This window comes from Bos indicus, chromosome 20 (genome assembly GCF_029378745.1).
Source record: "Bos indicus isolate NIAB-ARS_2022 breed Sahiwal x Tharparkar chromosome 20, NIAB-ARS_B.indTharparkar_mat_pri_1.0, whole genome shotgun sequence".
Lineage (NCBI taxonomy): Eukaryota > Metazoa > Chordata > Mammalia > Artiodactyla > Bovidae > Bos > Bos indicus.
The window spans coordinates 8,772,787-8,784,590 of NC_091779.1; the positions used below are offsets into that span (position 1 = coordinate 8,772,787).

At 39.4% G+C, this 11,804-nt stretch overlaps 1 protein-coding gene across 1 annotated transcript; it reads right to left on the reverse strand.

The window, feature by feature from the left end:
- Positions 1 to 10,969: 10,969 nt before the first annotated feature.
- On the reverse strand, positions 10,970 to 11,495 carry LOC109574783 (histone H2B subacrosomal variant). The gene has a single exon (XM_019982747.2). The coding sequence runs from the start codon at positions 11,405 to 11,407 to the stop codon at positions 11,039 to 11,041; it is 369 nt and encodes a 122-aa protein (XP_019838306.1). The 5' UTR covers positions 11,408 to 11,495; the 3' UTR covers positions 10,970 to 11,038.
- Positions 11,496 to 11,804: the final 309 nt, after the last annotated feature.

Consider the following 11,804-nt stretch of genomic DNA (forward strand, 5'->3'; position numbering starts at 1 on the left):
TGTGGCACCAATCTCTTTGTTTTGAGAAGATTACTTTGGTAAATTGTCTTATTCATGTGGATATAAATTAAGAATATAGGTTAAATATTGCTGCTTAATGACTCTCCAAACTTGCAACAATAATGCTAATTTGTTGCATTTGTCTTGACATTTTTGAGGGCGAGGAATGTAAGAGCAGCTGGGCTGGGTGCTCTGGTTTGGAGTCTTTCATGAGTTTGCAGTTAAGATATTGGCCAGAGCTGTCTTCAGAACCCATGACTTGGGCTGGAATATCCACTTGCAGGGTGTTTCACTCATATGGCCAGCACGTAAGCTAATTCTGACTGTTGGCAGGAGACCTGAGTTCTTCACCACTTGAATATTTCCATAGGCTGCTTTGATATCCCCAAGGCAGGGTAGCTGGTTTCCCCAGAGTGAGTAATGCAAGAGAAAACCAGGAGGAAGTGGCCGTGTTTTTTTGTTTTTGTTTTGACATAGCCTTAAAAGTCACACACTGTCACTTCCAAGTGTATTCTCTTGGTTACACTGACCAATGCTGATATGTTGTGGGAGGAGCCACACAAAGACTTGAATCATAGGGTAAGAAAATCATAAGGGAGTCATCTTAGAGACTGACTGCCAATTAAATAGTACTGTTGTGTGTGCGTGCGTGTGTGTGTGTGTGTGTGTGTTTTGGCTGCACTAGGTCTTAGTTGTGGGATCTTCATTGCAGCATGTGGGATCTAGTTCCCTGACCAGAAATCTAACCCAGGCCCCCTGTATTGGGAGCACACAGTCTTAGCCACCGGACCACCAGGGGAGTCCCTGTTTAATGTTCTTAAAAGCTCTTTTTTTTTTTTTTTTTTAAACTGTGCGGTAATCCAAATGCAAATGTATCAGACTAAAATAAGGGATGAAAGTGAAAGTTGCTCAGTTGTGTCCCGACTCTTTGCGACCCCGTGGACTGTAGCCCGCTAGGCTCCTCTGTCTAGGGACTTCCCACACAAGAATACTGGAGTGGTTGCCATTTCCTTCTCCAGGGGATCTTTCTGACCCAGGGACTGAACCTGGGTCTCCCGCATTGCAGGCAGACTGTTTACCGTCTGAGCCACCAGGGAAGCCAAAATAAGGGATAGTTTGTTTAATAATAATGTTCTAAAAATCTGACTTGACTGGGGATCTGCATGCAACTCTCTGTAGAGATTAATTTGATTTTAAGTGACTTTTCTGTCTCCTTTGCTGGAGAATCCACAAGAGGAAGTGAGGACCACTCAAAGGTAGGGTAAAACTTCGTGTTCTTTTCAGCTGAAATCTTAGTAACTCAAGGTTCCTGTAACTCACCCTCCTGGCAAAGTTCCCCACAGACATTTCTGTGCTTATCCCAGAGGGGCCTGGCATCCATGTGCCCACAGGTCAACTGGCCAGGAACATCCTAGGACATTGCTTTGAGCTTCCTTTTCCCTACCATCTTCAGACAGGAATCCCTATCTGCGTCTCTACTTTGGAATTCTAATCCCAGGGCAGAGAGAAAACAACCCTTTCCTCAACTTTCTGGTCCCAGTGCCTTTCCAGGGCCCTGAATGGAGCTGCACTGCCTGTGCCTGGGCCAGCACAAAGTTTTTCAGGAAAAGAGGCCCCTTTTGCCTCTGAGTAACTCTCCACCAAGAACAGAAAAAAAGACAAGTATTTTTGGTTTTCGGGACTCTCATTTTGAATGTAACTGACTTACCTTTCACCTTAACTTATATTTACAGGCTGCTACTTTCTCCCATATATTTACATAGTCTGCTGGTTTCTCCCCATCCTGCCAAATGTCTTTCAAAACAATCAGCTGTCAGAGCTAACAAAATCTGTCAACACATGATGTGTGGCCTAGCACAGGGTTGTGATAAAAACTGATTTTGAGCATTAAAAATTCAAGCTGTCCTCTTCTGTTTAAGCATTAAACAAGTGCTAATCATCTGCCCTAAGGTTGGTTGACTTTTGCCAGATCCTTGGCATGTTAAGCACTCTTATGATACCCCACACATGGCATCATTTACAACGGTCTCTTGCATACTGTCTAGATATTTTACGTGGAAGTGTTCAGCAAGCTGAGCCACGTGGCTTGGCTCCATCCGTCAAGTCTCCTGAGCCAGAGCCCTGGGAATCCCGTGTTGGCTATTTCTGTGTTATGGTACACATTGCACATGTCTCTTGGGGATTCTGGCTCCTAAGCCTCTTCCACATCTATCACTTCCTCCTTTATTTCTACTGCCAATGACTTGGTTCAGGCCCTCATTAAGACTTGCATGGATCACTCCAGTCATATGCAAACTGGCCTCTTTCTGTTTTAATTCACCCTCCTCACTTCTGCTCCTGGAATAATCTTTCTCACAGTGAATGAAATCACATATTTCTCCTACCTAATGTCCCTCCATGAGTCTCCCCAAGGGTACTGGATCAAATTCAAGTTGTAGGTCAGCCCACAGATTTTTGCCTTCCTCTCCGACCTTATTGGGAGAAGGCAACGGCACCCCACTCCAGTACTCTTGCCTGGAAAATCCCACGGACGGAGGAGTCTGGTGGGCTGCAGTCTATGCGGTTGCACAGAGTCGGACACGACTGAAGCGACTTAGCAGCAGCAGCAGCAGCCAACCTTATTTCCCCATCCTTTCTTCTGTGCTTGTTTTCAGCTATGTAATTTGCAGTTATCTCAAACTGATACCATTAATGTCCTAAACTTTTGCAAATGTTATTCCTTCTACCTATGTGCATATCCTACTGGTTTTCAAGATCTAGATCAGGTGTCATTTCCTGTTAGACACCTTTTTATTCTGGGTTAGATGCACCTTGCATGTTCCACAGTATCTTCTAACATGTCTCTCTCCATGAGAGGTAAAGCAGGCACCGTACTTTAAGCGATGGGCTCTGGAGCTGGAGTACACGGCTTTAACCACGGTTCTTTTATTACTAGTTGTGTGACCTCTGGCATGTTTCTTAGCCTTTTTTTATGCCACAGTTCCCCTGATGGTAAATGATATTAGTACTCTTCTCAAGTGGTGGTCTTGGGCTTTATATTGAGTTGATACATATGGAGTACCTAGAATAATGTCTAGCTCAGAGCCTAGACTCTCTGTATGTCAGCTGTTCACAATAATTTCTTTTCAGTTTGTTGTTCCAAAAAGTTCTATGCTTTTATTTTTATTTTTTATTTATTTATTTTTTTAAATTTTATTTTATTTTTAAACTTTACAATATTGTATTAGTTTTGCCAAACATCAAAATGAATCCGCCACATGTATGCCCGTGCTTCCCATCTTGAACCCTCCTCCCTCCTCCCTCCCCATACCATCCCTCTGGGTCGTCCCAGTGCACCAGCCCCAAGCATCCAGTACCATGCATCGAACCTGGACTGGCGACTCGTTTCATACATGATATTATACATGTTTCAATGCCATTCTCCCAAATCTTCCCACCCTCTCCCTCTCCCACAGAGTCCATAAGACTGATCTATACATCAGTGTCTCTTTTGCTGTCTCGTACACAAGGTTATTGTTACCATCTTTCTAAATTCCATATATATGTGTTAGTATACTGTATTGGTGTTTTTCTTTCTGGCTTACTTCACTCTGTATAATAGGTTCCAGTTTCAACCACCTTATTAGAACTGATTCAAATGTATTCTTTTTAATGGCTGAGTAATACTCCATTGTGTATATGTACCACAGCTTTCTTATCCATTCATCTGCTGATGGGCATCTAGGTTGCTTCCATGTCCTGGCTATTATAAACAGTGCTGTGATGAACATTGGGGTACACGTGTCTCTTTCCCTTCTGGTTTCCTCAGTGTGTATGCCCAGCAGTGGGATTGCTGGATCATAAGGCAGTTCTATTTCCAGTTTTTAAAGGAATCTCCACACTGTTCTCCATAGTGGCTGTACTAGTTTGCATTCCCACCAACAGTGAAAGAGGGTTCCCTTTTCTCCACACCCTCTCCAGCATTTATTCCTTGTAGACTTTTGGATCGCAGCCATTCTGACTGGCGTGAAATGGTACCTCATAGTGGTTTTGATTTGCATTTCTCTGATAATGAAAACCTCGAATAGCCAAAGCTATCTTGAGAAAGAAGAAGGGAACTGGAGGAATCAACCTGCCTGACTTCAGGCTCTATTACAAAGCCACAGTTATCAAGACAGTATGGTACTGGCACAAAGACAGAAATATTGATCAATGGAACAAAATAGAAAGCCCAGAGATAAATCCACGTACATATGGACACCTTATCTTTGACAAAGGAGGCAAGAATATACAATGGATTAAAGACAATCTCTTTAACAAGTGGTGCTGGGAAAACTGGTCAACCACTTGTAAAACAATGAAACTAGAACACTTTCTAACACCATACACAAAAATAAACTCAAAATGGATTAAAGATCTCAATGTAAGACCAGAAACTATAAAACTCCTAGAGGAGAACATAGGCAAAACACTCTCTGACATACATCACAGCAGGATCCTCTATGACCCACCTCCCAGAATATTGGAAATAAAAGCAAAAATAAACAAATGGGACCTAATTAAACTTAAAAGCTTCTGCACAACAAAGGAAACTATTAGCAAGGTGAAAAGGCAGCCTTCAGAATGGGAGAAAATAATAACAAATGAAGCAACTGACAAACAACTAATCTCAAAAATATACAAGCAACTCCTACAGCTCAACTCCAGAAAAGTAAATGACCCAATCAAAAAATGGGCCAAAGAACTAAATAGACATTTCTCCAAAGAAGACATACAGATGGCTAACAAACACATGAAAAGATGCTCAACATCACTCATTATCAGAGAAATGCAAATCAAAAAGTTCTATGCTTTTAAAGGGATGGACTTTGTTTTCTCGGCGCCTAACACAAAGAACACATTTCTGTGAATCCATAGTAAACGATAAGTACCATATGTAAGGTATTATACTCTGTGGTACTCTCCTATTTCCTAGTACTTTGACACGTTTAATTCACACAGGAGCAAGCTAGCAGTGTACATATCAGGACTTGAAAAAGTCATAGTAAGTGACAGCATATATTTATATATTACATTTTTCATTTCTAAAATAAGACTTCTAAGCTCAGAGAAGGATAATCTAAGTTTGCTGGAATTTTATTGCTTGGGTGATTTGTATTATAAAATCAGCTGTATTCTTTCTTGTTGGTATGAGACGTCTTTTATTATGTTGTATGCCACTATCTTCAAATTACCATGGAATCCACATATTGATCATGTTGTTGATTTAGTCAGAAGTTGTCTTTCCCATCATCTTTGACTCTCACATATTTTTGTATTTTAAATAATGTTTTAAAATCACTTCATGTGTCCAATAGACTAATAACAATAGAATTTTGCCATCTGCATTACATATCTCTGACAACAAATTGTTAAATAGCATGAGATTTCATTTTAGCAGCAACATCCTCTGGTAAATAAACAAGACATTTGCCATCCTCCATCTCTAGATTAATACGTTTTTATTTAATAAGTATACAATCATTTTGAAACTAACTGCATTGTTTAGCAGTCAATAATCTTCTGGATGTTTGTATTAGAACAAAATTTGACTATGAATGATAGAAACCCAAAATAACAGTGGCTTAAACAAGCTAGAAATCCCTCTCTCGTGTAAATATAGGCAGTCTCAGGCTGGATGGCAGTTCAATCATCAGAGACCAAAGCTTTTTTATTTTTCTGCTCTACCATCCTTAATATATAGGTTTCTACTCCTAGTTTAAGATGGCTGCTTCAGCTCTAGTCTTTGCATCCCCAAGTCAGCCAGCAGGAAAGAGGAGAAGGGAAAAGAGCACTCTTGTTTTTTAAGGATACTTCCTGGAAGTTGCATGTTCCTTACAATTCGGCACAATTTGGTCCCTTAGATACCTAGTCAAAGGAAGATTTGGAAATGTGGTCTTTATCCTGGGTGACAATGAATTTAGCTAAAATTGAGGGTTCTATTTCTGAGAAGATGGGGGTGAATGCATAGTAGAAGACTGGTGCGGAGTGCTACATTTTGTCTTTCATTTAACTGTCTCAGGTTCCTGGAGTTCAAGACTTTAAAAAGTTGGTAAATTGGCCCTGTTAATGTCAAAATTATGCATTGAAATAATTTTGACCCTTAATGTGTTAGCTAGTATGACACATTAAAAAAATTAAAAATAGAAGCTAATTTTAGAAGTATGTTGACTTTATGAATTGATTCCAAGTTAAAAAGTATATTAGTAGTATTGTATGTATCTTTCTCATAAAGGAGCAATACAAAATTAAAGTGGCAGACTACACCAAAGGCCTGGATAACTAAAGGAAAAATAGGCAAATTGAATGTTATCAAGATGAATAACTTTTGTGTATCAGAGGACACTATCAACAAAGTGAAGAGGCAATCCATGGAATAGGAGAACTATCTGAGAGAGGATTAATATTCAGAATATATAAAGAATTTCTACAACTTAACAACAATAATTTAAAAATGGGCAAAAGACCTGAATAGACATTTCTCTAAATAAAACATACAAATGGCTAATAAGCACTGAAAAGATCATCACTATCACAAATCAGTAAGGAAGTGAAAATAAAAACACTTTATATTCATTGCTACTGCTAAGTCACTTCAGTCGTGTCTGACTCTGTGCAACCCCATAGACGCCAGCCCACCAGGCTCCCCCATCCCTGGGATTCTCCAGGCAAGAACACTGGAGTGAGTTGCCATTTCCTTCTCCAATGCATGAAAGTGAAAAGTGATAGTGAAGTCGCTCAGTCGTGTCTGACTCTTAGCGACCCCATGGACTGCAGCCTACCAGGCTCCTCCATCCATGGGATTTTCCAGGCAAGAGTACTGGAGTGGGGTTCCATTGTCTTCTCCGTCATATCCATTAGGATAGCTATTAAATGTAAAAATCAAGTAATAAAGGTTGATGAGGATGTGGAGAAATTGGAACCCTTATGCAGTGCTGGTGGCAATGTAAAATGAAACAGCTGTGTGGAAAACGGTATGGTGGTTCCTCAAAAAATTAAAAATGGAACTATCATGTGACCTAGCAATTCACTTCTGGGTATACACCTAATGTGGGATATTTGTATATGCTCAGAGTGGCATTATTCTCAAGAGTCAGAAGTTGGAAGGACCCCAAGTGATCATTAGTGGATGAATGGATAAATAAAATGTATTATATACATACAACGGAATATTGCTTAGTTGCTCAGTTGTGTCTGACTCTTTGATACCCTTTGGACTGTAGCCCGTCAGGCTACTCTGTCCATGGGATTACTTTTTTAGGCCAGAATACTGGAGTAGGTTGCTACAATTTCCTTCTCCAGGGGATCTTCCTGACCCAGGGATTGAACCCACATCTCCCTATCTTGTACATTTCAGGCAGATTCTTTACTTGCTGAACCATCAAATATTATTCAGCCTTAAAAAGAATGGAAATTCTGACATATGTTACATTGGATGAATCTTGAAAACATTGTGCTAAGCGAAATACTTCTGTTACAAAAAGACAAATGTTGCTGGATTCCGCTTATATGAAGTATCCAGAGGAGCGAAATTCATGGAGACAGAAGGCAGAATGGTTATTGCCAGAGGTTGGAGAAGGGGGACATATGAAATTGTTATTTAATGTTTATGGAGTTTTAGTTTGAGAAGATGAAAAATTCTAAAAATGGATGGTGATGATGGTTCCATGACTATATGAATGTACTTAATGTAATTGTACATTTAAAACTGAGTAAAATGATGTTTTATGTTATATATATTTTTACCACACTAAAAAATTGTTTAAAATTTTTTAAATGTGTTTTTTATACCCACATGCATTTATATAATCAGACTTGAAACCGACTCCAGAGTTTTTTCCAAAAATCTTAATCTTATTTTGAGATTCTATTAAAATGTTTCAAAACATATACAAAGAGAGAATAATACACAAGGAGCCCCCTAGTTCCCTTCAAGTAAGGCCCACTTTAACACCTCAATATATAGTAAAACATTTTTCTGAATAATTAGGTCATTGCCCCATTTATGTACTCTCTCTACTACAGTGATTTGAAAGCCAACTATAAATTTTTCATCATTTTCAACTTTATTTTGTAGAGATATAGGTGTCCCAGGCAAAGCCTTAGAAAACCTGCTGTATCGCAGACCCTGCAAGAAAGAGCAGCATTGTGTAGATGAGATACTCTTTCTGTAAAGAGCCATAGCAAATATTTTAGGCTTTGTGGGTCACATTATGCCTGTTGAATATTCTTTTTCCTTTTAAATATCCCTATAAAAATGTAATAATCTTTCTTAACTTGTAGGGGGTTCAAACAAAAGAGGGATGCTTCCAGATTTGGCCCAAGGGCTGTAATTTATTGACCCCAGATAGAACTTGGAAGCCCTTCTAATGCCAGCCCCCAGCAGAATGGCAGGTGTGGGCATCAAATAATGATTAAGTAGATCTTTCAGATGGCAAACAACTTCTATCTGGGCCTAACTCAAATTGGATGGTTTTGAGTCTAACTCAAATGCATGCATATAAAAACAAGAGACAGAATAGCCTCAGTTCCAATCTCAGTATATACAGGAAACCCCCTTTTCTTGAGGAAACTTAAGTGATGTTACTTGTAACCAGAAGAATCTAAATTCCTCTCATCTCCTGCAAATGTAAATTGGTAAAACACTTTGGAAGACAGTCTGTTAATGTCTAGAAAGTTGAGTATGGGCATATTAATTACCCAGCATTTCCACTGTTAGGTTTTGTAACTAGAAAAATTCTTGTACATTTGTGTGAGAAGGTGTATGTACAAGAATGTTCACAGCGTGCCTCATGTGTTCACAGTGGCCTCTCTTACCCTGTTCATGGGGCTCCCATGGCAAGAATACTGAAGAGGTTTGCCATTCCATTCTCCAGTGAACCATGTTTTGTCAGAGTCTGGACCATGTTTTGTTGTGAGTCAGAGTAAACTGTGGGAGATAGTGGACAGGGAAGCCTGGGGTGCTGCAGTCCATGGAGTAACAAAGAGTCGGACGTGACTTAGCGACTGAACAGCAACTGTTAACCTGGTCAGATCCCAGCTCTGCCACTACATAGGTATGTGACCTCAGTCAGCTACTTATTTCTCTGTGCCCCATTTTTCTCATCTGTAGGAGGGAAAAATTACTTAATCCTCACAAGGTCATCCCTATTAAATAATTTATGTAAGATGAAGGCACATAGCAAATGCTACATAAGTCGTAGCTGTTGTTATAGTTCATTATAGGAGCATTGGTCATAATAACAAAAAATGAAAACAACCCAAATCTCCATAAACAGAGTAAGCATACATAAACTTGTATATTCACATTATGGAATACTATAGAGTGCAGGAGTGAAAAGAATGAATTAGAACTATTTAAATCTTAGAAACAGTTTTAAAAGAAAAAGGCAGGCACAAAAAGATCTAGGTAGTATGGCCCCTAAATTATAAATTAGGAAAATTAAACATATTCTGTAGAGATGTATACATAGGTAGCAAAAGTACAAAGAAAAGCAAGGCAATGGGAAACAAAATTCAGTATAGTAGACAGGGAGATAGGACTGGGAAATATCTCCAGTGACATCTATAAAGTTCAAAGTTTATACATTGAGTGGTAGGTTCCTGTGTGGTGGCCTTATTATGCTATAAATATGGAATAATACATTCCAGTGAATTAAATATAAAGGTAGATTAAAAATTGCTTCAGCCACTATGAAAAGCAGTATGGAGGCACCTTAAAAAACTAAAAATAGAGTTATCATATGATTCAGGAATCCCAATCCAGGACATATATCTGGGAAAAAAAGCTGTAATTTGAAAAGTTACTTGCACCCCAGTGTTCATAGCAACACTGTTCACAAAAGCTAAGGCATGGGAAGCAACCCAAGTGTCCATCAGCAGATGACGGGATAAAAAAGGGATAAAAAAGATGTGGTATATGTATATAATGGAACACTGCTGCTGCTGCTGCTGCTGAGTCGCTTCAGTCGTGTCCGACTCTGTGTGACCCCATAGACGGCAGCCCACCAGGCTCCCCCGTCCCTGGGATTCTCCAGGCAAGAACACTGGAGTGGGTTGCCATTTCCTTCTCCAATGCGTGAAAGTGAAAAGTGAAAGTGAAGTCGCTCAGTCCTGTCCGACTCTTAGCGACCCCATGGACTGCAGCCCACCAGGCTCCTCCGTCCATGGGATTTTCCAGGCAAGAGTACTGGAGTGGGGTGCCTACTCAGCCATAAAACGTAAGAAATAATGCCATAAGCAGCAACATAGATGGACCTAGAGATGATCACACTAAGTGAAGCAAGTCCAACAGAGAAAGAGAAATATTATATGATATCGATTATATGTGGAATCTGAAAAATAAGACAAATGAACTTATTTACAAAATAGACATAGAAAATTGACTCATGGTTACCAAAGGGGAATGACTGGAATAAAGGGATAGATTGGAATAAAAGATTAACAGATGTACACCACCTTATTAAAAAGACGCACACGCAAAGATAAAAATTACATGGTTAAGAGCTGAGCTTATTGAAAGAAATAGTTTACATGTTCTAAAGGGACTCCACTAAAGAACTAAGTGGTTGAATGTAGTTTGCTGTAGAAAATACTTTTTTGATGAAAATTTATCAGTGTTGGTATGCTTCTGATTAAAATGTTTGTGTTCATAAATTCAAAGTCATTGTGCCCTGGGAGTCAAAATAGCTGGATTAAATAATCATTTACATAGTTAACAATACCTTAACAATACAATTAGCATTGAATTTATATAATGAGATTTACACATTCATAGGAAAATCATGAGTTCTGGGAGGGAGTCACATGGGCAGCAGGTGTTGGAAAACCTAAATAGTAGGCAAATCATTAAAACATAAAATAGCAAGAGAGTAATTCTTCTCTACACATAAGACAAATAGGAAAAATACAGGGAAATATGACTATGTTATAAAAAAGAAGAATGAATTCAATATTGAAGTGATCATTTGGGAAGTAAGAGTTACTTTCCCCAAGATTTAATGAAGCTCGAACATGGAGTTTAGGAGCGGACATATCGTTGGACAGCTTCTTTTCCGAAAGCCACTGCATACTTAGCCAGTTTCTCAGGCAGCAGCAAATACACTGCCTTCTCGATGTCTTCAGGGGTGAGGGTACAGCGTTTCCTGTAATACATTAGGTTGCAGGCTTCAGTGGAAATGCGCTCAAACATGTCATTGATCATGGTGTTTATGATGTCAATGGTGCGAGATGATATGCCCTTCTGGGGAACCACTTCTTTTAGGACCCTGTTTATGTAGAGTGAGTAATTCCTAAGGCCAGATTCAGAGCTGGAATGTGATTTCTTTTTGTAGATTGCTTTTTGGTGTCCTCTGCAGCGCTTGTTCCTCTTGGTGACGTTTCTGGCCATTGCAGATGTTGTTCTTATCAGTTACAAGTGGAGAGGAGAAGGGCCTACAGGTGGTGGGAGTGCTCATATTTATACTGGCATGTCACAGTCAGACTTCTGGGGCTCCTCTCTGATTGGAGGTCACTCTTCCTATGTCATAATCCCCTAGCAACAACACTGGTTTGTTGTTAAGGGGAAATCTTGTTTCTGGGCAACTTAAAACTCTCCTAAGAAGATAGTGTTGCAGAAGGATTGAGGAGGACTTTATAGCAGAAGAGTACTCATTTTTCATATTTGATTTTTTAGCAATTTGTGTGCATAATATATACTATTTTCAGAGTTGGCACACTTCATCAACTTGAGAGGTTGGTTGTAGGAAAGTAAAAGAAAAAAATGCCATAAATCTTTTAATAGGTGC